We start from the raw sequence: 24,482 nt of genomic DNA, 5'->3' as shown, positions 1-24,482 counted from the left end.
CACGTGTGTTGCAAGACAACCAGAAATGGAGATAAAAGAGAAAGCAAGAAAACAGCTCTCGAGGTAAGTCACCCCATGTGGAAAGAGCTGCATCTCTGGCACGTTGACTGCATTCTTACCTGGGAAGCTGCAAAGCCCTGATCTCCATGCTCGGAACAGACTGCTTCCAATAGGAATAAAAGCAAGTTGACCTTTCAGACAAGAAAGAGTTATAAAATTAGCAGGATCTCTGAAGATCAAATTTAGAGGCCTGTTATCCGAACAGTTTCATTCATTTATATATATATATAAATACATCTATATATCTGAGATCCTGATTTCCCACACAGCCCAGAGAACCCACGGAACGCCTGCATTCACTCTTGCACACGTATGAACCATAGTTAATATTTACCATAAACAGGAAGTTGGAGTTCACCATATCTGTAATGTTACTGCAGAATATTTTCTGGAACAGTTAAAAATGCAATCCTCATTTTTAAGATGCCAGTTACAATTCCAATTTCTTTTGTGAAACAGGTGAAAGGGACCAAGAACTGAAAAGCGACAGCAAAAGGATTAGTACTGAAGCTTGCCTGGTGATTTAGTAATTAAACCTAGAGACTACCTTTCAGGAGAGTTACTGTTTCCCCCACCCATCCCCATTTTGTGTTCTAAATTTAAGGACAAAATACCAAAATATTTCTTGACAAGTCCTTCAATGTTACAAACTTTTTCAATAATTGGCAAATAGGAATTTCTTTGTCTAGGACATGTAATTCTGAGAAATTAAACCCTCAACAGCAAACTTGTTCAGTTCACATTTACACTTACTTTGTTAGCACAGGACTTACAACCATTCATTGCAAGGTAAAAAAAGCCAGCAGCATCAAATAATTTGCTTACCCTTAGTTACCACAGGCATTTTTATTACATTAAAGCTTTAACATTTATCAGAATACTGGGTCAGGGAAGAGAAAGAGGGAGAATAACCAAAAAAATAATAAAAAGCAGCCTTGTTGGGAACTAATGTTTAGAAAAACTAACTAACAGAGTAGGAGCTTCCTGAAGTATTAAGTGTTGTAGCATTTAAGTTATCTGCAGCAGGTCATGATGAATTCTGGTAGTCTCATAACAGCTTTAAGTATTGTTGAACAGTCCTTCAAAGCAAACATCACAAGAAAAAACAGGCAACCAATTATTTCTGTATTCCCCTCTTCTCCAGAACCATGGCTTTCCAGAAAATGTCCTGCTAGGACTTCTGAGGTTCTCAGGCATTGCAAAGACCAAGGACCTTCCTGTAAAAAGGCACACATCTCTCCAGAATTTCATTTTGCACAGATGATTATTTTCACAGATACTATGCCAAAATCCCAATATTTCAAAGATTATGTTTTAAGAGGTAGACTTTTCCTGCTGATCACCTCTCATTAACCATCACAAAAGGGTAACAAGCCAGACAATGAGTCAAGAATTTCCCAATATGCTGATGATTACAAGTGTGTTGTGGAAGGATATACTTGTCATGTTTATTATCCCCTCCCTAGCCTCCTGCATCTGGCTAGTGGAAATCCAAGTAGCCCAACATGACAATTTTACCTTAGAACCCAAAACAAAGGTTTCAATTGATAAGCCAATAGTGGTAAATAAATAAAGCAATAGTTACCACATTATTCATCCCCAACTCCCACACTACTAGTGGTCACAGTCTGAAAAAACCTTAGCTGATCATAATTAAAAGAAAAATAAAAGTATACATAAAACCAGCTGTCTTAGACAGCATTTTTATTAAAAATGAATACACAGACACATAGCAGCTTTTACAATAAAAAGTTTTTTAAAAGGCATCAAGTTGTAAGCCAGCCATTCAAAAAAGAGGCTTTGAAATGTTGTCTTCCACAGCAAATTTTGCCCATTTATCACTAGGGGACAGATTACCCAAAGGACAAACAGGGACAGGAACTAATTTAAACTTCAAGCCCTTTTTCTGAACGGTGGATCAAGCATCACCCTCCGTAGCAGCATCTGGAGCACACTTCGGTGTTCTTTCAAGTGGCTGGTGTACTTGATCCATCTCTTTAAAAATATTTTAACATTCAATAAAACTATTTCAAATAGAGAAACTCTTCTGTCACATGAAAGCAAGGTTTCCTTTTCAGATTCCATAAAAGCTTATGAACTTCACCGGCAGCATTTCTGTAATGGAGCAGGAGCGAAAACCAGCAGAACAGGCACTTCAGCAAAACTGTCTGTCAACAGTTTCCAAAGTCATATTGATTGTAATCCAGAAGACAGTTTCTTACTACTTTGTGGTGGTGTAAGTACACCAGTAGGGAAAGGTGAAGTCCTATTTTGCTCAGCCAATATGGCTTGTTTTGCTTGAGCTCTGTCCTGAAAGTACAGGAAAAAAAGGAATCTTTACTTTGGTGTATCTATGCAACAGAACAATATAATTCAGTGTTTCATAACTTGATAGACTGCTCATCTGGAAATGCATCTCTGTATCAAACCTCTCTAACAGTAACTGATAAATCATACACAGTACAAAACAGTTACTTGCAGTTGTCTTATAACTATAGTTGTATTGTACTTATTATTATTATTAACTTTTGGAATCTGACGATTAGCATTAGGTATTCATAAGATACAAACATTCTGGTACCTTCAAGAAAGCAAAATCCAGAAACTGAAGAGGACAAACTTTAACTTCTACTACAATTAAAGAACCCAATGAGAAAAACAGCCCCAATAGCTAAGATTAACCACAATTTGTTGGACAAGATTTTGATCCTCTGCAAGATTCTCACACTAAAAAACCACTCTTGCTCAACTGCTTGTCAGCTACCACTGTCACACAACATTCCCACAAGATCAGTCTCAAGTGATCAGTCTTCGTTTTTCCCTTTATCACCAAAGAAGACTCGATTATCTGTATTTCCTAGAGAAAGGTCTAATACACAGTATTTAAAATACTCCAAAGGGTAGAAATACACTTCTGATTTCCAGGGTAATTATCTGCCATTTGAGATTACAATCCTCTTTTTAAACTTAATACTGAACAAGTCAGTCCCAAGACAAGTCTCTGTCCCCAAAATTTTGGAACTGAAGTCCAACCTTATGCCTCCTGTCATCCAAATACACCCAGCATCAACCTGATAATGCTTCCCTGAAGTGTACTGCATGTTCTAACCAAAGAAGAAACAAGACTTCAGAGATTTCCCAGACAGATTTTGTCCCCATCATGCTCATCCATACCAGCAAATCAAAGCTGTTTATGTGCGTCTGTATATTGTGCAAATCTTCGGGAGCTATTCCACTAAAGTGTTTGAGTTTGGAGCTTCCTACTTCCCTTAGGGCCATCGCAAACGGGACCATCCATTTCACACATTCCTCTATCTCACAGAATTCATAACCTGGAAGACAAGGCACATGCTTATCTGCCTGAAGGAAGACATAATCACTGTCAATACATCAGACATAGTTTATAAATGCCAGTACCTGAAACCTTCTGCATCAGCTCAGACGAAGAGAAGTGATACAAAGCAGAAGCTGCAAGTATTCCGTATGTATATTCCAAGCAGCCAATATCCAGCACACAGAGATCCAAGAGCTAGGAGACAATACATATTTAATGAGCATAGCAGAAGAAAACTTTTCCAGGTGAAGCAGCACTTGAAGGAAATCAGTCTTACCTCTGTTATTTGTACAAATATCTGCTGAGGATATTGTGGCAGCATTACCTCGTAAAGCTCATTTAAATATGCAACTTGCATGTAAACGTTTAGCCACGATACAACTGTCAATGGATTTAAGTTCCAATTAAGAGCCTGAAAGAGCAGATATACACAAGACTTCAGTGTCAACAAAGAGCTCCTAACCTAAACCATGCAACTTTGTATACTCCAGATCAGAAGCTCTCAGATTAAGGCATCTTTGAAACACACTAATCATATCCTTTCCTGTACCTCTTCCTGCTGACAGGGTCGGGGAACAAATCTTTTAGTTAATACACACATACGAGAGGATGCTTTGGATCACTTACTATACTGTTTTCTAATTAATAAGAGAAATTGTGCCTCTTAGCACCACATCAGATGAACTGAGGTGCTCTGCTTTTAGTCTGATCATACTATACATTTTTAAAAACTGAAGTGGAACTAATCCCACTTTTAAATAGTACCTTCATAATTATCAACTCCATACTGATGATTTCATCTTCGGTACAGGCTCCATCTGTAACATAGGCAAACTGGTGCAACTTGGGTGGGTAAATTTCCTGGAAGACAGGAGACCATGTATTTGATTTGTGCCATAGGATGTAACTAGTCTCATCTTAAATCAAAAAAATATTTAAAAAAGAAATAAAAAGAACAACCCACTTTCAAAAGAGAGCAAGGAAGGGGAAAGAACCACCCCCATTTCCAAATTCTGCTGTTCTCTTATGCCTTTAATAGACACTGATTTTTGTTCATCATAGCCTTTAACTTTCACTTTGGGTAGATAAGTACAAACTGCATTATGTTTGACTACAGCACCACTGTGACTGTATCATAACTGGCATCCAGATTTTTTCAAACATCCTAAAGAAAAGGCCTTTTATCTCTTGCTTGATAAGAGCAGATCGAAGAATAGCTTTCCTAAATGACTAACAGTGAGAACTTGAAAAGCTCTGCATATTTTAATAGTTCAATTTGTTCCAGTAAATAAAGAATAGCTCAGACTATTGTGCAGTAGGTATTCTACTGACAACAGAACTGCAACAAGTGGTCTCTGTATACAGCAGCCAGCTAAAAATTCATTTAGCAACAGCAATTAAAACTTTAGATTTATTCTAGCACTGAATTCTCTAATAAGATAAAACTAGCTAACATCACTGTACAATTTTTCACCCTCCTAAAAAAAAATATAGGAGTGTTGAAAAGAAAAAAGGACCTTTTTCCTGTCTCCCAGCTGAAAAAGTCATAGCAACAAACTCCATAAAACCTGCCAAAATGTGCCTAGTGTACAATGAGTGTACACCCACATTTTTATGTGTGAGTAAAGCTGGAGGTACTTACCTCAAGCTTTGCTGCTATGAATAAAGAAGTGACACCAATAAGCTGCAATAGTGTTTTTACAACATCCTGTTGCGTTGCCATAAACCGATCAAAGAAATCTTGTGCTAAATAAAAAGTTTCTCTGTGAAGCTTGTAGGCTTCACAAACCTGGGGAGACAGAGATCGCAAAGGTCAAGAACACTGTTAAAGAGTCAAAACCAGATGCTATACATGTATTAAAAAAAAGTTAGAGATAGATCTAAAATTCATATTTGCTTTCTGCTTCACTGCTATTGTGAAGTAACATGTTAACTAAGAGCATGAGTTACACAGTTTCCTTTGAATAAAGATGACTGCCACTACAGTAACTTCCAAGAAAAAAAAAAAAAAGATCATAGGGAAAACCCTTTTAGGAAATGCAACCATATGTTTCAACAATGTCAGAACATTAGTTCCTCATTTTTTTGCAAAGATGCATCATTCCAACATTTCAAAAGAGCAAATTCTCACAAGTACTTTAGAATTAAGAGATTATGCCACCAAGTCATCCAGACAGCAAAAAAGACTCACAGAGAGGAGGTGTAGCACATTCCACATGTCAAAAATGGATAAAAAGGTTGTGAGATGGATCTGATCTCTAAGCTACCCCACCTTCCCTCTTACAGTGACTTTCATAATCATTTGTCCAGCTTTGATCTGCAGCATGACCTTAAAAAGCTTACAGTGTGTTAGGCAAAAATTGACTATTATCCACTATCAATCTAAATGAATAACAGAATATATTGTCAGTTTGCAAACCAACTCAATACATCATATACTCTTAAAGTTTGGTGCGATTTATTGACAAAATTTAAGATGAATACAAGTATCTGGAGCTAAACGCAAAGATCATTAAGTGCACTCATGACAGTTATTAGTGCACTTCAACAAAAGCACACTTGAAACACTCACAACCACAGGAAAGCTTACCTCCATTAGCCAGTCTAGAAGGATTGCCCTCATTTTAGGTTGCAGCTGAGGGTGCCTTTGCATATAAAGCTTATCTCTCACATAGGTCTCTTCTTTGTTTATCATGTTTTTCCATACGTCGTCCCTGTTTGCCCAGCTAAGACAGATCAAGGTTTAGTCTTGAATCATCAGCCAAGAGGAAGGCAGAGTAGCAGCAGAAAGCAGCACACTTACCCTAGAGCTGGTAATGGGGTGGCTCTGGTTGGAACAACACTCAGATGTATAAAGCGAGAGTAATTAAGGCTAACTGGATCATCATCTTTATCCGGAGTAGGAATTAGCATATGGGCATTCTCGTGAATGTTATTCCAGGACATCTAATAAATGAAATAGATTTTACACTGTGCATTTTTAGATAATAGTTGTAAGTAGAAAAAAAGACAATGGCATGAAAACTATGACAAGCTATACGATCATCTCTTCAAACTGCATGGAATGGTAAAGGCTCCAAAGTACCTCTGGAGCTCATTTTGCCCAACCTCCCTGCTCAAGCAGAGTCACCAAGAGCCAGTTACTCAAAAGCCTTCTGGACATGGTCCTGGGCATCTCCAAGGATGGAGACTCCCCAGCCTCTTTGGGCAACCTGTGCCAATCCTTGGTTACTATCACAGTAAAAAGTGTTCTGTGATGTTCAGAGGTAATGTCTTGTGCTTCAGTTTGTATCCATCTCCTCTTGTCCCATCACTGAAAAGAGCCTGGCTCCGTCTTCTTTACATCCTCCCTTCAAATATTTATATACAATTGATACAACCTCCATTAGCTTTCTTTTCTCCAGGCTAAACAGCTCTAGATCCCCCAACCTTCCTTGTAGGAAAGGTGCTCTGGTTCCTGAATCATCTTAGTGGACCTTTTCTGGACTCTTCCCAGTATGTTCCAGTCTCTCCTGTACTGGGGAGCCCAGAAGTGGATGCAGCACTACAGGTGTGGCCTCTCCAGTGCTGAGTACCTGGCTGTTGCTGAGAGTAGAGAAAATTTGCATCTAGAGCTGGAGAATATTCACCCTTTTCAAAGACCACAACTGTTTCATGGAAGACTATCCAAGTCAGTCTCCTATTGTCACACTGCATTTTGTTTTTACCAAAAACATACTTGCTCTCAGGTGAAGAACAGGCAGATGGAACTTTATGACCCAAATACGAGGTTGGGATTTCTGTTAAGGAACATGTAGATAGGATGCCTGAAGTCACGGTTACATGTAAACCATCTCAGATAGTGAACACAGAAAAACAGTAGTTTATAGAATTTCTTACTTATTCATCTAGCAGTGTTAAAATAAAAGACCAAAGCACTTACGATCCAATTGTTTTCAGAATAAAGCAAGTGCATTTTAAGCAACTGCCACTGAACTATCAAGTTGACAATTTCATATGCAGAATTTCGCTAAGGTCTGCAAACAGACATCCAGCTCTTCACCTGTATGTCCTTTAACTTTTATTTGGACTAGAACTTAAGTTTAGGTTTGCTTTTCTCCTGTCTTACTCAAACAAGATCTTGTTGTACACGTCACACAATTTCCCAGGAAAATACTACTTGTTTTATTTGCAGTAGAATACAAAGCCAGCACCATGTCATCATGCCTAAGCAAATTAAAATCTGGCATTTCTGCTTAACAGTGAGGTCAGCCATTTTGCTGCAAACTGATCTGTCCTGCCCTGCTGAAAGGAGAGAACTCCCTAATAAGATTTCTAATGTGCTTAGAAAAAACTTCAAAAAAAAATCAGAAGAATCATTAGGTGCTAATAAGCAAAACACTGCATGAAACTTTGCCCCTCACAAAGAAGCTTCCACACCTGATTTCTGCCCTGTCCTTCCTACAAATGACATCACTTCCCACCAAAATGGGCACCTCCTGCACCAGCTTCAGAAGCTGAAACCACTGGATTTATGAAACCAAAACCACATTTCAGTTTGCTCACAGCTAAGGCTGTTTTGTACTTTGAGTTACTGACACAGATCAGTCCTTTTAGTCCTCTTCTTAGAGTTCCACATGCAAACCTAGCACAGCTACATACCCAGCTATGCCGCAATTGTATTTGGGTGGGGGAAGGCAAGAAGAGGGAATAGTATCTTTATCTTAAAAATTACAGACTCCTTACAAACTGAAAATTTGAATGAAAGAGTCACATCAGCATTGCTTTCAGTTAATTTTTGTCCTCCCTCCCAACTAGACTTTAGTCACACTTTGTTCTCCAAATTGCACAGCAAGCCTAGCTGCCAACAGCCTTTGGAGAAGTGCTGTCTTATCAGTTAATCAGCAAACCAACAGAAAAGTAGTATATTATATAATATCTATTTAAAGGTGCCTACTACACCAGTAGCTTCTGAAGGACCGGAGATCTGCTCCACAAAGTTCTCAAAGTTGACACCTCACATACCACATGCAACAACAGTTACTGAAAAGACTTCACCACCCTGAATCTTCTATAACAAAATAGAAGTAAAGGTCAAGAGCCTCTTCAGTGTTATGAGAAGAAGGGGAAAACAAAGTTTTTGACTACATAATGTCACTTTACAAGACAACCAGGGGAAAAGATGCAAACAACACAAAGTATATAGCTTAGCTAGAGACAAAGAGGAAACGAATGTGTAGGGCCCTCAAAAGAAAGAGGCTACTGGGGAGGGTGACATGAGTCTGAATCAGTGTAGGTGAGGGAACACCAAAACTCTGACACAGATTCTAGCTGAGGGAACGAGCATTATCAGACTTTTGAGCCTCTAAAGCAGATTTAGCAAGACATTCAATCAAAATTGAGAAATATAATATCAAGAAACTGCATTACATCCCACTGTAACTGTAAGGAAATAGGAGCCATCACTGAGTAAAGAAACAGTTTAGGGTGGGGAGGGTGTGAGGAAACCATTAAGAACTTCCTCTGGGCTTGCACAGAGCCAGTTTAAAAGCAGGGACCTGTCAGAAAGCAAAGATGTTACCAAGAATCTGTGCAGCGTAACAGAGGAGATACTACAGTCCTGGGCTTATTTCTGAGGCAAACAGGAGCTGAAGTAAGATGCAAGCAAAAAAATCAGTGGGGAAAACTGCCTCTTCAAATCTCTGTGGAGCCCAGCAGGAAAGCTTGGCGACACCCACACTAATATTTCAGATACAGAGACACAGATTGGAGAAATTAAACTGAGCATATGAGAAAGTTCCTCAGGAGAGGAGCACCAAGGGCAGAAGGTAGGTGATATGAAGTCCATCGGAGTTCTAAACAACGAAAACCCATGAGTTCAGTGGTGGGTTTTTTTAAAGCTCAGACATTATCAGGCCTCAGTTTTCTGCAGCATGTCACCATTCACTGATACAAACATCCATAGAAATGCATCTTTGGAGCAACCTTCAGGATATAGGACAGACACAAAACAGAGCAGTCATGACCACTGGGGTCACTGCTTACAGGCCAGGCAGTGAAGAAACCACTCCTAAGAACACAAGCTGCTAGGACACCTGTGCATGTCACTGTGAGCCAGGAGCCACCAGAAGCAGCTTCCACAGACTCGGGACATGGAGGGCAGCAGAAGAGGAAGATGACTCAGAACTGCATTCAAACAGCTAAGTCAGAGGATTCTCAGCATGAAAATCAAAGGCAGGGGAACGGGAGGTAGACAGACCTGTTTATCTCATCCTAAAAGCAGCACCCTGTAACAGAGACACTGGTATCGATCACTAGACCACAGCCCTTGTTTGCCCACCAGAAGTAGTTAAGACCTACAACTCCAGCCATTTTTCACTCACAGGATGCATTAGTTCAAAGTATTCGGTTTTTCTCCACCATTGGAAAGGGATTCCAGAATTGATAAACAGGAGAGAGAAGAGCACCTCACATTATTAAGTTGATCTAATTCTTTCTCAATGGTACAGAAGCTTCTACTACAATATTACCCTGACTCAGATTAGGCTCAAGTCAAGCTCTCAGCCTGGATACAGTTTACATTCTTTATCTGTTTGTCTGAAGACTTGTAAGTTGTTTCTTTGCAGGATTTGTTTTGGTTTTTTTATATTGGATCTTCTGAAGTTAATATACATTAATCAAAGATATTTTCAAACCAGTGTTGGTGGAATAGTTTGACAACACTAAGATCAGATTCCGAAAAATGTTTAGCGAGAAACTGATCAAAACTATTTCCTGAGAGTTTACTCCACCTTTACACCTGAAAACATTAGTTAGTTTCATCTAAACAAACTAACTTCTAGATTCAATTCTCCACTTCAGATGGAGGTGGCCATGTAATTTGTATCACAAGTGCACAGATTAATTTAGTTAGATGAACTTTGTTTTACATGGAGCCTTGGAAGTGTATTCATCCACAGAAAGCAGCCAGAATTAATATGAGAATTGCTAGCAGAATTACAGCAGTGCCAGTTCTCTAAAATCAAACACAGAATTTATGCAATATTCTGCTGTCACAGACCTGATGATATAGCCACCCTTCATCACATAAAGGGTAACAGCATCCTAATTAAGAACTGAGGCCTTATGTTCCACAGAAGCAAACTAATGAATTGACTATGAAGATGTCATAAAGTGGGATGTGACCATGATATTTTGCTTTGTGGATAAACTAGTGTCAGTAAACAATTTATTTAATGTACAAGTCATGTGGTATGGGCTGCAGTGGATTTATAGCTGCTTGCATTTTAGAATTGTCGTGTCTCAACAGAATAACTATTGCCCTGGCTATCATACAAGCCTGCTATACTGCTGCTGGAACCGTAAACATATTCTCATTAGTGGTCCATGGCAATTTATATCAGAGAATAGCTTGTGTCACACCATAGACTGAAGAGCTGCTGCTGTGCAGCCAAATGTTAGCTTTTTTAACCAGATCTGTAACAATCTGGCTACTTTGTCACAACAAAAAAACCCTTCTCTATGAAGGGAAAGATACATAGATAGCTATATTATTTATGGTTTACAGAATCAAAGGGTCAAATCCCACGAGCATTCTATGCTTAACTCAGAATATTCCCAAGTAAACATTTTTAATGCCTACCACCTAAATTATATAAATTTTAGTTTACCTATCACTCCTGAAGTATCATTAAACAGTTACCAAGCCAAGGACACAAACAAGAAGACAAAATTGGAAATCTTTATCTACTTTCAAAGTGGAAGGTCAATGTATGCAAAACATACTTCAAGTTTCTTTCCACTGTCTTTCTGGAAAAAGGTAAAATTGGGGTCCTCTTGAGATTTTTTAGCAATACCTTATTATTATGCAATAAACATGCACAAGAAGGTCTTGCTCAGCTCAAACAGAATGAATCTTTTAGTGAAGGAGAAAGCTGTGGTGAAGGACAGGCAGCTCTTCCTTGTCAGAGGTGAGAAATTAGTTTAATATACTGCGCAAAAGAAAGACAGAAGGGAAGGAGAGATCCCCTCATTAAATGCTCACCATTTGAGCCCTGCTTAATATGTTGACTGATAACTAGTGTACGCAGTTGCAACAAGCAGAGGCCATTCCAAACAATGATGCCCATCTGTTATGGTACCACTTCAGTCTTAGAACTTCCAGCTGCCACTTCTGGTTAGATGTGCCACATTATGCACAGCCTCGCGTACCAAATGAGTGCAGCCTGCACAGCCCGGTCCTGACTTCTGCAACTTAAGTATCACCCTGTGTGTGCAGTGACAGGCTCAAGTCTCAGTGACAATGACTGAGCGAGCCTGTGTGTGCATGCAGACAAAAAAAAAAAAAGGAGAGGAATTAACCAATAAACCTGTTCCAGAACACAGGCTACTCTCTTTTATTTAGAGTGGGCATCTCAGTGTACATGCTCTCAATACCACACACCAACATGGCATGCAGTAGAGATACCAAAAGCATCTCTGTTTTGAAGAACACAGAGAGCACACAAAGGGAACTAGAGGACACCCCTAAAGGTAGTTTTCGCTTTTTAACTCATATCATTTCAAATGTCTTACTGAGAAAACTGGCAGTGGTCATGATCAACCTCCATTGCAGGATTGATTTTCATCAGTGACTTTAAAGAAATTATCCCTTCATTCTACAGAGAAATGAAGCTTATTTTACCACACCATTAGTACCTAGAATACACTTCAAAGTTCTAATCAGGAACTTTGTCAGTATAATGACCCTTTTGTAATGGGATTCTTCCCTCTTCCAGGTAACAAAGTAGAGACATGACTGCAAGGAGAACCACCTCAAGAGATGATTCTGTTTACATGCTGAAATGTCTGCTGTTTGGCCAGCAAGCTACATGAGCACATGACTGTACTTTAGCAACTCTCTAGAGAAGTCGATGCAGAGTAGGCCTAAATGCATATTAAGACTTCTCTCAGGTGCACCCTTGCAATCCCTGGACAGTTAAACATACTGAAGTATTAGCATGTTTCAGACCAACACACCAGGCCTTGTCTCTTGCAAAGACTCCAAAGCAACGTGTATGAATCGAAGTGTTTTACAGGCTCCATCACCAGGGCCTGCAGTCTCCCTTGCCCACTGCTGTGCACCATGTGGCAGCTGCATACGTGTTTCACCACGTCTGCAATAATAACGAGGCACTGCAAAACAATAACAGGGCTACATAAGATTACCAGAAGCCAAATCAATTACCTGGTTTGCACACTGCTTTTTTCTAGTCAGCTCCATTTTGGCAATTTCTTCATCGGGATCCTGTAAGAACTACAAAAAGCAGTATATAATTTCCGGAGCACAAACCGCGGGGCCAGCAGCTGTCGGTCCCCGAGGGGCACATCCCAGCGCAGCGCATGGCCCCGCACCCCAACAAAAGGCGGCGAGGGCCCGGGCGCAGCCACGGCCCGCACTCACCGTGGCCACATCAGCTTTCCTCTTGCGGGCTCGCATGGCCCCGTCCGCACCGCCGTCCGCCCTGGCGGGGCCCTTCTCCTCCGCGCGGTCACTGCCGAGAGAGGGGGAGCTGAGCGGCCGCGGGATCCTCCCGGGGGTGCCCGCGGGGCCCGGCCTGGCGCACTCACCTCTGCCGGCGCATGGTGCCCGCCGGGCCCAGCCGGGACGGGACGCGGCCGAGCGGGCCCGGGACGCGGCGCCCACAAAGGGCGGCGGAGGCGCGGAACGGGCCGGCCCCGCCGGCTCCCCCCGCCCGCCCGCGCTGCGCTCACTCACCGCCGCGCCGGCCCCTTTCCCGGGCGGGGGAAGCGGGTGCGCCGGCGGGTGGTCGGCGGGTGCGCGGGGGGCAGCCGGCGGGGCCGGCCGAGGCGGGAGCGCGGGGCGGGCTCGGCCGGGCGCCTCCTGCCCCTCACGGCGCGGCCGCTCCGCTCCGTGCGCGCGCCGCGCCCGGCGGGACATTTAACCGCGCGCCGGAGCGCGGGCCGCCCCCCCCGCGCACGTGGGCCCGCGCGCGGGGACGGGCGGGGCGGGGCGGGGCCGCCCGCGCGCGGGAGCGGCGCGGGGCCCGCGCGCGGGGCCTGAGGGGCGGGGCCGGGGCCGAACGGGGCGGGGCCAAGGACGAGAGGGGCGAGGCCGGGGAGAAATGGGCGGGACTAAGGGAGACGGGGCGGGGCCCTGTGTCGGAAAGGGGCGGGACTAAGGGCTGTCAGGGCAGGGCCTGTGTGGGGAAAGGGGCGGGGCCAAGGGCGGGTCCCTGACGCGAACCCGGAAGCTGAGAGCGCGGCACGTGGGACATGTCCGGGGTGAGCGGAGCGGGAACGAGACCGGGATCCCCATCCCAATCCCGATCCAGATTCCCGGCCCGGCCCCGCTCCGCTCACGCCCTCCTTCCTTCCCCTCCCCGCAGGTCGTGCGGCGGCCCGCGCTGTTCGGGCGGCTGAAGGCGGCGGTCATTGGGATGGTGCACGTGGGAGCGCTGCCAGGTAAGCGCTGGGCGGGCGGCACGGCCGGCAGGATCCTCACCCAGACCCGACCCGGGACCAGGATGGGTCCCCACTCGTCGGTGTCGCCCCTCGGCCCGACTGCGGCCCCCCGAGTAAAGCCCGCGCCGCTGGAAGCCTCTTCAGCCCCTTCAGCCGCCGCCACGGGCCTCTTGTGAAGTGCCCTAAGTTTGGGCATCTCCCCGTTTCTGAGGTAAAAAAGGCAGGAGACGGATCCCCGTAAGGAGCGACACTGAGAAAACAAAGGTTTGGTATTGGTGAGCTCAGTGTTTTAAGAAGCAGTGGTTAGGGAGCTGCACCAATGGGCATTAGGACAGAGTACAGATTGGATTGAGCTCTCACAGTGGGAAGCTCAGACAGCAGGCGGGTCTGTGCTAGCCTGGCCTTCTCGTCCCCCTTTCCAAGGGCTCAGGGGGAGCGGAGCTGATCACAGCAACCTTGACGGGCTGGGGCCCAGAGCTCACCCTGCTCCACGTTTTCCCAGAAGCAGCCCCCAGGCACTGTCCAGCCTTCCCCACGCTGTGAAATCTAACAAAGCTGTCAGAGAGCTCAGCACAGCCCCCATTCCAGACTGTCACACTGCCTGATTTAGGAGCCTAAATATCAGAAACTACTTTGGAGTTGATCTCAGTGGAAACTCATGGAACTCCAACAAAATCCATGTGTGTTCATTTCTGCCATGGAACATGTGCTGAAGATCAGATAAAATCAGCTTTGCAGATTCAAGATAGCTTTAACTGATTTTAAACTCACTGGTGTTTAGCACTGGTATTCTGCAGACCTAGAGGCTGGTCTTGCCCATAGGTTGTATTGTCCAGAGCATCACTAACGCAGGATAAACTCTAGCAAGTGCAGGAATAGCAAGCTAAGAGCAGACCTGGTGCAATAAGGTATTGTAGCAGACATTCCTCAGGTGTATGAATTAGATTTAGGAGCTGAATGGTTACAGCAGATGTGCCAAGTTCAGCTAAGGAAAGAGATGTCACTAAGGTGTGTCACCACGAGACAGAGCAGCCCTTTAGCAAGTTTACCCTATGTCTCCCTATTTCAGCATGCCAATCCCTGTAGCTGTCCTACCCAAGAGCTATCACTGCCCCTGTGTTTGGTTTGTGCCCTGGAGTATGCAGCATTATTCTTGCAGGGACCCCAAGAAGTTCTCTGCCATTGGCCCAGATCGTTGATCAAGCTTGTCAAGAGGCAGAAGCTTACAGGGATGCTGGAATTGTAAGTTTTGGTTTCCTTCTTCCTATGGCAGCCATTAAACAAAACCACTTCTGCATAGCCAATATTTTTAATTGGTCCTGTACTTCACCAAAAGCATTAGGGAGATGTTTAAATACACGTCTTTTATTTCAACACAGTAAGTACACCTTCTAGATTACAAAAAAAAAAAAAAAATCCCATAAAATAATTATCATTTGCAGCCAAAATAGTTAAAAAAGTTTAGATTCAAGTTGTACAATTCAAGTTAAGTTGGATGACCATCAATCTCTAAGAGTCAAGTCAATTGAAGGGGTAAGAGGAAAAAAAAGTAAAGTGGACTGCAGCATGGATTATTGGTGGCATTCTAGGTCTCTGGCTGTAAAATGCTTCATCCATCCAGTCTGACAAGCAAGTGTATTTTTAGCTCTGTACAGCACTCTGGTTTCATGGAGTCCTGGAGGATTGCCATGGGCACAGCTGATATGCTGCATCCATACCTCAGGCACCTGTAGGGTGCAGGATCACTCCACCTTTGTGTCTGTATCAAAATAACACAGATAATCCAGGGACTGCAAAAATAAAGCTTAGGCCCTTCTCTGCCCTCTTTAACTCTTCAGGCCCCCAGCAGCACATATGCCTCTGTTTTGCACATCCAGAAGAGGAGGCTCATAATGCCAATCTCAGCTAGAGGCAAGAAGAGGCAGAATTGCTGTTGAACCTTAAGTGCTGTAGTAATCTTCATAGGTCAGTAGATTTTAACAAGGTGTGTGTCCTTTTGAAAGGTCAGGTATGTTTTAAACATTTCATTACACCATGTCTAGGGGTGTTGATGTGCTTTTTCTCTGACCTGTTCACAGCATTGTGAACATTTTATGGTGGTGTATGAGTTTTGAAAATGTCTTCGGTGAACAAGCAGTCACTGGTGTTTTCAGCAAAACTTCAATAACAAGCAGGGTGAAAGATTTTAATGTATAAACTAGAGTGATACTTTACAGAGGGAACAAAATTGAATGCAGGAGCTTAGTCTAAATTATAAAGACCCAGGTCAAAATGCAAGACAAGTCACACAAAGTAGGTTATGGGCAGAGCACTAATTAGGCAAGAATGCTGAGAATAGAATTGTTTTGAAAGGATAAGCACCACTGTGGTAGAATGATGTTTACATAGGTGGGCTTCAGTGCCTGTGAACCAGATGAGCACGTGCAAGATGTCCACCCAGTTAGAAGAGTCTCTTAACTGCAAGTTGAACAGAATGAGTAAGTTTTCTTCCTTTTCATGCCAGCTGAAGGAACAGGTGTGAAATAGCTCTGTTTGCTGTACTGTCACTTTATATTTTGTTGCTACAATATCACCATGAGGTGATTTGACCTACATCAGAAGAGTGGCAAATACTAGTCTCTGTCTTCCTGTGTCAGAGGAAGTGGTTGCACAAGTAATCTATAACTCATAAAGCCATTGCCCCACATTCTACTGCCTGTTTACCCATTTCCCTTACATAATAACTACACAATGAATCCTGTAGCAGCAGGAGGAAGACACCAAGTACACCTGAAGGTGAGGGAGGGTACAGAAGCAGTTACTTCCACTGTTGGCCTTCACAAAGCTGGAACAGCTTTAAGACAAGCTTTAAAACAAGCTTTAAAACAGTACTAACATAAAACTTTATTTTGGCTTTTAATCTTCATCTTTTTGGCAGTTGTAATACATTCTGCAATTATTTGAACTTAAATATATTTTTAAACCTACCTGTCGGGTAGACAGATGAGGTAAATGCAGTCATTTCTCTAAACATTTGGACAAACTCAGGGCTTAAAGTTATGCTTAGTTTATTTCCTGTAAAAGCCACTGTGCATTCCACAGCAGTCTTTATTCTAAAGGTCTGTACAAAATAGTGTTGCAGCAATATAACAAACAAATCCTTTATTAATGCTATAAATGTCAGGAGAGCCTCTATAAGTTCACTGTGGTTGCCTAATCCTTTCTGCAATTCACTTCTTTAGTTTTTCCTGGTACTTTGAGAGAAATGCAGATTTTCATGATAAATATTTCAGGATCTTCCCAGCTTTTGCACAGAGATCACCCCTCTTCCAAACTGTCCTGCTTTTGTAGTGGGAATATATTTGTGTTTCTTGCTCAGTATTCCAAATGAACTGTTAAGCTGTCTGTTTTTCTTGTGGAAGAAGAGCTAGAAAAACTTAAAAAAGGGTTTTTTTCCCATGGATGTTTTTACTGACAGTGTTTCCAAATGCTGCCTACAATAGCCTTTAAGAGGATACATAACCATTTGCTGCTATTAGATGTTTACCTATTGTCTTAAGTTGCTTGAATTGCTGTTAACCTGGAAAAATGAAGTATATGGTCTTGTTCGTTCCATATGCATTGCGCTTGGAAGTAAATCCTGGTATATTCAGAGGAAGGTGAGTTGTCTGACACATTAGCAGCTTAACATAATAAATATGAAAAATTTGTGATATTAGAGCACAGTAATGAAAACAAGTGAGTGCTCAGTTAGGAAGCCATCTGTGCTCAAAATGTATGCGCTTTGTACTTGTGTGTTGCTAAACAATGAAATTCCCTAGACAAGATTTTGTAAGCAGCAGAGTATGGGGCATTACAATCCCTCCAGTTTGTACCTGCTTTTGTTTAAGAAAGATGCAAAATATATGTTCAAGTTAACTTTTATTAATTCCATTCAGCCTGGCTGGCACTTGCTTTCTAGCCAGAAAATAGAGCATAAGTTGCCTCTGATTGCATTCATAAAGATTATTTGACTACAGGTTGCTGTTTCCTAACTGTAGCTATTTCGGTAGCTGATATTAAAACAGTTGCTACTATGTTTTACTTTTTTTTTTTTTTAATAAAGAATTTTAAGCCTGTTACTCTTATAACTACAGTGATAATTTGAATTCAAAATGCTAATAATTTAACAGTAGCCAAGACAGAATAAACTAGTATTCCTGTATGGAACAATATAGGTAGTTATCACTTGGATGACAGAGGAGAACATTTTGAATTACAGCGAAATAAACCAGCAGACAAACCTTCCCACAGCTGCCTCCTATAGTATGTGTAGGAGAACATAAGATAATTACCTCTCTTAAGGCAGTGATCTGCTCTGGAGGTGAGGTTTTAAAGGCATTGTTGGGAAGCTGTGCTTAGAGACAGCAAGTAAATGCTCTGCAAAGGCACCTGATTTCCTTTATAAGGGGCACGTGTCTGTGATGAGGCAAAAGCTGTAACAGTCTCATTACACACCTGAGCCTGTAGAATAAAGGGTGTGGTGCAAACTCCTCCCCCTTTTCTTGCTGCAGGAACTGAGTAGGGCTGTTGAGCTTGCAGAGGTGTGTGTTGGTGTGTACAGGTTTGCAGGTAAAACCTTTCTGTTGGAGGAAGCACTGGGGTTAAAGTTGCCCTGGGGAAAAGTTACATCAGGTCTATGCTGAGTTAAAACTTGTACAACTATTACACCTGTTGTAGTTTATAGTGTTGTGGCTATTTTTGAGGCTTTTCTTCTCTGGTACCTGGGGGGCTGAAGTGTGTTAAGAGATTGTTTCTGTAAGTGGAATAAAGCTAAGGAAATTTTTTCTCTATATAATCAGAGAGCTATTTAAATGACTTATTTTTTTCAATAGCTAACTGTGATACAAAGGGCACTTTGCACATATGTAGCACTTCAGAAGTAATTCAAGCTAAAAAGGAAATACATTGTTTGAGAGTTACTAATAATAAGGCTATTACATATAAGCAACACTTAAGTTATCTTAATATTGAGTGGAAAAGGAACACAAAAGGTATTTGCTAGAGTTTTGTCTCATACTATCTAAATAAATTCTGCTTTGGAGGATATAATGCAGTAGCTGTTTCCACAGACTTCTAAACTGTAAGCTTAAGTTCCAAGAACTTTAATTTAGCATAACTGTTTTTTTCCCTATTTTAATTAGCTGTCTGATAGTACAGAAGTCTGTCTTATATACATATCAATTCAGTAAACACAGAAATCTGTGGTGTTATATTTTTATATAAAATGTAAAAGAAAGCTTTGACTTAATGCCTCTGTAATTCTGCTTTCTGTATTGCAGAACATATGTTGTTCTTTTTTTAATTAAACAAAACAGACTATGCAAAAGAACGTAGTCTATCGGATGGTACCAAAAGAATAACACATTATTAAAGTACTACCAAAAATGTTCAGTGTAATTGTGGACCTTCAGGCCATAGGAAGAGACAGTTGCTGAAAAGTGAAGATAGTAAGTTTGAGGCAGAAGAGAGAAATTTTGGAATCCTCCCATATACCTGCATTATGAGCTGAAACTCAATCAGATACTTGTTATGCACAATACTATGGTTTGGGTTTTTTATAATTTATTAAATTAATTAATTCATTAATGTATCTAATGGAATAATCGGCTTTATGCAAATCCTGAACTATGAAAGCAGTAGCAACTCACAGAAAGCTCAGTTTCACTGTGGAATTTCTGTGGAATTCTGCCAGCCCATCCTCTTGCTTTTTTGGCTGCTGTGTGGCTCTTTGGGAGCTGAATGCTGGAAGTCCCATTCCCAGTCACCTTTCTTCACATCTGTCCTGTTTAGGTTGATTCTTGTCTGTTTTGCAGATCCTAGCTCCCCTAAATGTTTTTTTTCTCTTCTGGTTCAGTTACAATATCTTTGAAACATAAAGCTCTCATTTTAAAGGATTAAGATGTGTAATAAGATTCTAAAGAGCAGAATTTATTTTCTATGTGTGCAGTTAGTTTGTCTATTAAACTTTTTGAATTTTTGGAATTAATCTCATGAGAAGTGTCTAGTTTCTTGTAATATTCTCCCTGTGAATGCAAAATATCAGGCCTGGAACATGTTTCAAGGCTATACTTTTACTTTTGTTATTAGTCCTGGACAAAATTATGTATGATTTGTCGTTGAAAACTTTCCGGTACACAATGATTAGAGAATGCATGGTACCAGGTAATGTACAAAGATTTTCAATAAATTGCATAAATTGTATTAGCAGAGTATTTTATCATCACTCCACTGTTTGCTAAGAGTATGTCTATCTGGAAGGAGAGGTCTAATAGATAATAAATAGCATTATCTTCCTTCCAGTAATTCTGAATATGGAATGGGAGAAATATCAATAGTTAGTACTGTGGTATTAGGCACACTACAAATATGAACAACAAACAAAAAATTCCTTTATTTATCCAAAATAACACTTATTTTCTGACATTAATTGAATTGAAAATTGCCCTGATTATCTCCAAATCCTCTGTTATCCAAATATACTCAATATCCTGTATTCCCCTTGGATAACTGAAATTTGACTTTACACTATTTTTAATGAAGTATAAGATTTAACTCATTTGCCCGTAGTTCACATTTTAGGATGGATCAAAGGAAACCAAATTGATGAACGCATAATTAAACCTACATTTGTTTCTCCTCATGATTTCCCTGCGAACACCATGCTGTTGATGAAAGCACTTTTATAAGTGGTTGTGGGCATCAAATGCATCAACACAATTTACTGCAGATAATCCTGCCTTTGAAGGAAAACCTTTAAACCTGTGTGCCTCATCATACAAAACAGGGTTAGGGTAAACTAGCCATGTGTTTTAAGTTCCTTTTTGTTTTTTTGCACGGTGTAATCATATTTTTGTATAACAATCTCCACAGGATGGCTTGATTGTAGAAAACATGCATGACCTCCCGTACATGGTGTGTCCTGGGCCAGAAGTCACTGCAGCAATGACAGTGGTTGGTGCTGCAGTGAGGCAGAGCTGTCCCCATCTCCCAGTGGGTGTCCAGGTCCTGAGCGCTGCAAACCACCAGGCAATAGCAGTGGCTCTGGCTGCAGGTAAATAGAAATGACTCATCAGTTATTACTGTTGTTTGCCATGGCATTTACTCTCCGCAAATTGAGCATTGTGCTAACATAGATACCATGAAAAATGAGACATGAAGAGCTCACTGTACCCTGAAAAAACAGAAATTAGACTTTTGAGAAAGATGCCTGCTTGATTGTAATAGATGATACTTGTGTGTTGCTTCAGTTGGAGGCAGCTGAAAATCCCAAGGCCGCTGCAGCAGCTTTCTAGGTGAAACTTGCCTAAATGTAATGATTAGTTTAAACCTACTGATGTCTAAAAGCCACCTTTGGTGCAACTCTATTTACTTCAGTTAAATTGTATTTGAGGATCAAGTTAACCCGCTGTGGTTAAGCATCCTGTTTCAGCATCTAATTATGTGTTGTTGCTACTACTGTTATCCATTAAAACTGAGTTTTCGTTGTCTCTTTTTAATGAATGGATGGAATGAAGCTTTTTATATAATAACAAAAAATGAGCGTTCAGATAGCCAAACTACTTAAATTGCATTTGGGGGAATTAAATATACATTAATCTATCTTTATTGCATGAATCCTAGACTTGCTAACCTTTCTGCTCCTACTGCTTACCGAAGTAATTTTACATCACGGAATGTTACATATGAAAAACTAAACATGGTGATTGGCTTAATGTGGAAAGCTTGTACTTCCTAAATTCATAGATTGAGGGTTAATGCACAGCTTTTGCCCAAATTGCATATGTAATTGCAGTAAGGTTGCACATTTTTGAGTGTAAAAATTTTATACAGCCAGGCAGAAGATGCTGGTGTTAACTGAAAACCACACTTCAGGTAAAATAATGTTGGGTAACCTCTCTGCAGTGACAGTAATAATTATGCCAGATATATTCTGAAAGGTTTACATTCTTGTTAGCAGAAGTATTTTGGTCTCAGATTTGTTTTGTGTGCTTTAAAATTGGAAGTTGCCACTTTCAAAGCTACTTGACAAACTGACAAAACCTGTTTTTTATTGCTGCAGCAGAACCTATATGAAAATTTAAAATAAAAATGCTAACAGAATCCAGTTTGTTTTTAGAGATTGCATTCATGTGGGATACTTGAGGGACAAAGGTGTTTGCAAAAATATTACACACCTTATTTTTAAAAGCAATGGTCAGATTGTTAATGAGTTGTGCGTCCTTTGAGGAGCAAAAATCATCACTAGGTAAGGGATATAGTGTGGGAACAATATATTTCTCTTCTCAGCAATTATTAATGAGGGAGAGGATTCCTGGAGGGCTTGGGTTTTGCTCAGCTCTACTACTGTTCTGCACTATTTGCTCTGTAACTGGAGAACACCAGCCAGGAAGGGCCTGTGTTTAATGCATTTCATTGCACTTCTCTAAAAATGATTGTCTCAAGTTCACTGAACAGGAAAGCAAAAAAAAAAAAAAAATCACTTTAAGCAAAATCATTGCAAAGTGAGTGCTACTTTGTAGGTAGAAAATCTCTGAGTAGTTTTACTGTAGCAACTTAGTAGTGACTTAATTGTCAATACAATTTTAATAGGTAGATATTAATAAAGGAAGTCCTGCGTGCTTTCACTACAGAAATAACTTGCTAAAGGTGTTTTAGCTAAAAAGCATATGTAGCATCTTCTACTATGACTCCTATCCACTCACTTCATTTTCCCTGTGGAAATTCCTATATTTGGTAGAAATAACCGCCCTGAAGAGAATCACACAGGGAATTTATAAATGGTCTTTAGGAGAAGGTAATGATTTATTTTGTAAAGGGCAGGGGAAAATCAGCAGGTTTACAGTGTGACTAGGAGCTCAACTTCAGCAACATGTGGTTATGCTAATAAATGTGTTGTGGGTAGCCAAATAGTAACAGATGAAATTACTGAATTTTCCCAGCAGCTTGGCAAGGTATTGGATAGATCTGAAAATAACAGTAATAAATCGGGGGATGAGGCATCTGAGGAGGTCGAGATTTTCTTTTTTTCATTTAATTTGGTTGTTTAGGGAACATTTATTTATTCAATTAGGCATTCAAGGGTGGAATGCCAGCAAAATTGTTTTTGTTCAGGGTGCTTCAGCAAAGGTGTGGGGCAATGGTAGGAAAAGAGTGGGGGACTCACTTTTGAGAAAGAGAAAAGTTCGAGTTTCTTGAGCAGGCCCTGCTGTGGCTGGTTACTTGATTCCATGTTCTTAATATAATGTTAAAGTTCTACTTATTAGGTTTCATTGGAGACTTCTTGTTCTTCTTATCCAGTGAGACTACAAATTCTTTTGTTCCCATATAAGTCAGAAACGGGACTGCCTGGTAACTATTCAGCAGCTATTACTTTTCAACTTGCCAAATGTGAAAGTAAGCAGTAGTATCATTCTCACAAGTTTATGAGCGTAAAAATGAATTCATTAGCGGAATCTGATTATGGCTTCATAAAACAGAAGGATAATGATACAGTGCCTGCACCTATTACACTTGGTTAAAATTTGTATTTTCATGGCCTCCAAAAACCCAGATCAGGAGTGCAGCCTTGTTAAACTGAGTGCTATACTAATGTTCAGCAAAAAGTCTTAAATTACTACATTAAGGAAACACAAACCAAGTGTCAACAAACCTTAATTAATGAAATTACTCAATGAATAGCTCCTGTCCTGAGTTAAGCACTTATTGCTGTGAAAGTGTAACATGTCTCTGGACCCATCAGTAGTCTTATGGTTAGAGAAATAATTTTTCTTATTTAACTCTGAATTGTTCTGTAAGCTTGGGTGTTGTAATAGAACCTCGAGGTTTTGTTCCCAGGTGCAGAAGTCTCAATCAGGATGTTTGCAGTGTGTTTATTTACCTGATGTCAACAAACACCTGTAGCTGTACTTGTGGCACACTCCTGTCTTTGGTTCCTGAGAATATTCCATGCTTCTCAGCCGCTTATCTCAAGGCACAGGGCAGCTTGCATTTCATTTGGCATCCATCTGTGATGTTTCTTGTTAGCTGGAGTCTGTGTTGCTAAGCAATACAGGCTCTTCTCCATCAGGCATAAGCTTCTGTTTCTGCAACTTCAGGTCTTTGGGAATGAAACTGAAATTTTAAAATAAACAGGCACCTTGTCATTTGGTAAATAAATTTTCGAGATCATTTCTCTTTGTATCTGAAATGTGCTAAGGTGATGCCTCTGTTGCCTAAGCAGTTCTCTGGTGGATGGGACTGCATTCCTGATGGCTGCTTCCACATGCATTGCTTTCCTTGGTATGATGTCAGCTCTAATTAAATGTGCAGCTGATTCCAAAGCTGGAGCAGCAGCAGAGCTTCAGTAGGGCTCAGAAGAGCCCTCTAAAGCAATGGAATAACAGCAAAACTGCACAAGATGAGTGCAGAACTTCTATGCAGATGTTAAGTGATGGGTGAAATAAACTTCAGGGCTCTGAAAGACTTGGGAGAAGAGGGGAGTACAATGAGGGAGTCAGGATTCAGTCTTGTGCCTCACAACTTTGGCTTATTACATTATGGTCCAAGGCTCCAGTATTACAACAGATATTTCAAGGCTGTGTAGGGGTCCCTGATAATCAGTGAATGGCCTGTGTGAAGTAATTCC

At 41.1% G+C, this 24,482-nt stretch overlaps 2 protein-coding genes across 6 annotated transcripts in view; one reads left to right on the top strand and one right to left on the bottom strand.

Moving 5' to 3' along the window:
• Positions 1 to 876: 876 nt before the first annotated feature.
• Positions 877 to 13,172, bottom strand: CCNE1 (cyclin E1). 2 transcript variants are annotated; one of them, XM_027895775.1, is made up of 11 exons: positions 12,983 to 13,013; positions 12,816 to 12,924; positions 12,600 to 12,668; positions 6,198 to 6,340; positions 5,985 to 6,120; positions 5,037 to 5,183; positions 4,160 to 4,255; positions 3,672 to 3,806; positions 3,478 to 3,589; positions 3,235 to 3,392; positions 877 to 2,370 (listed from the first exon to the last, which is right to left on the bottom strand). In XM_027895775.1, the coding sequence occupies exons 1-11, from the start codon at positions 12,994 to 12,996 to the stop codon at positions 2,248 to 2,250; spliced, it is 1,242 nt and encodes a 413-aa protein (XP_027751576.1). In that variant the 5' UTR covers positions 12,997 to 13,013; the 3' UTR covers positions 877 to 2,247. The 2 variants fall into 2 exon arrangements, with proteins under 2 accessions (XP_027751576.1, XP_027751578.1); XM_027895777.1 differs by having other exon boundaries at positions 1,955 to 2,370; positions 12,816 to 12,906; positions 12,983 to 13,172.
• Positions 13,173 to 13,608: 436 nt separating this feature from the next.
• Positions 13,609 to 24,482, top strand: part of LOC114063483 (uncharacterized protein F13E9.13, mitochondrial-like) — a 35,561-nt gene continuing 24,687 nt past the window's right edge. For all 4 annotated transcript variants that reach the window (XM_027895771.1, XM_027895768.1, XM_027895769.1 and 1 more), the window contains exons 1-4: positions 13,609 to 13,657; positions 13,762 to 13,837; positions 14,997 to 15,079; positions 20,729 to 20,909. In XM_027895771.1, the coding sequence (XP_027751572.1) occupies positions 13,649 to 13,657; positions 13,762 to 13,837; positions 14,997 to 15,079; positions 20,729 to 20,909 (349 nt within the window). In that variant the 5' untranslated portion in view covers positions 13,609 to 13,648. The remainder of the gene's footprint in view (positions 13,658 to 13,761; positions 13,838 to 14,996; positions 15,080 to 20,728; positions 20,910 to 24,482) is intronic.

Source organism: Empidonax traillii, unplaced genomic scaffold (assembly GCF_003031625.1).
Source record: "Empidonax traillii isolate 1590-97213 ecotype Southwest subspecies unplaced genomic scaffold, ASM303162v1 scaffold467:size475155, whole genome shotgun sequence".
In the NCBI taxonomy this organism is placed as follows: Eukaryota; Metazoa; Chordata; class Aves; order Passeriformes; family Tyrannidae; genus Empidonax; species Empidonax traillii.
Note: the sequence above shows the minus strand (reverse complement) of the source record. Positions and strands in the feature narration are given on the sequence as shown.

What these genes read in the sequence shown, in the direction of transcription:
- CCNE1 (XM_027895775.1), bottom strand. An exon ending in TTCTAGACTGGCTAATGGAG is followed by an intron (nt 5,184 to 5,984) that starts GTAAGCTTTCCT and finishes CTGTCTCCCCAG; the next exon opens with GTTTGTGAAGCCTACAAGCT. An exon ending in TCATAGCAGCAAAGCTTGAG is followed by an intron (nt 4,256 to 5,036) that starts GTAAGTACCTCC and finishes CCTGTCTTCCAG; the next exon opens with GAAATTTACCCACCCAAGTT.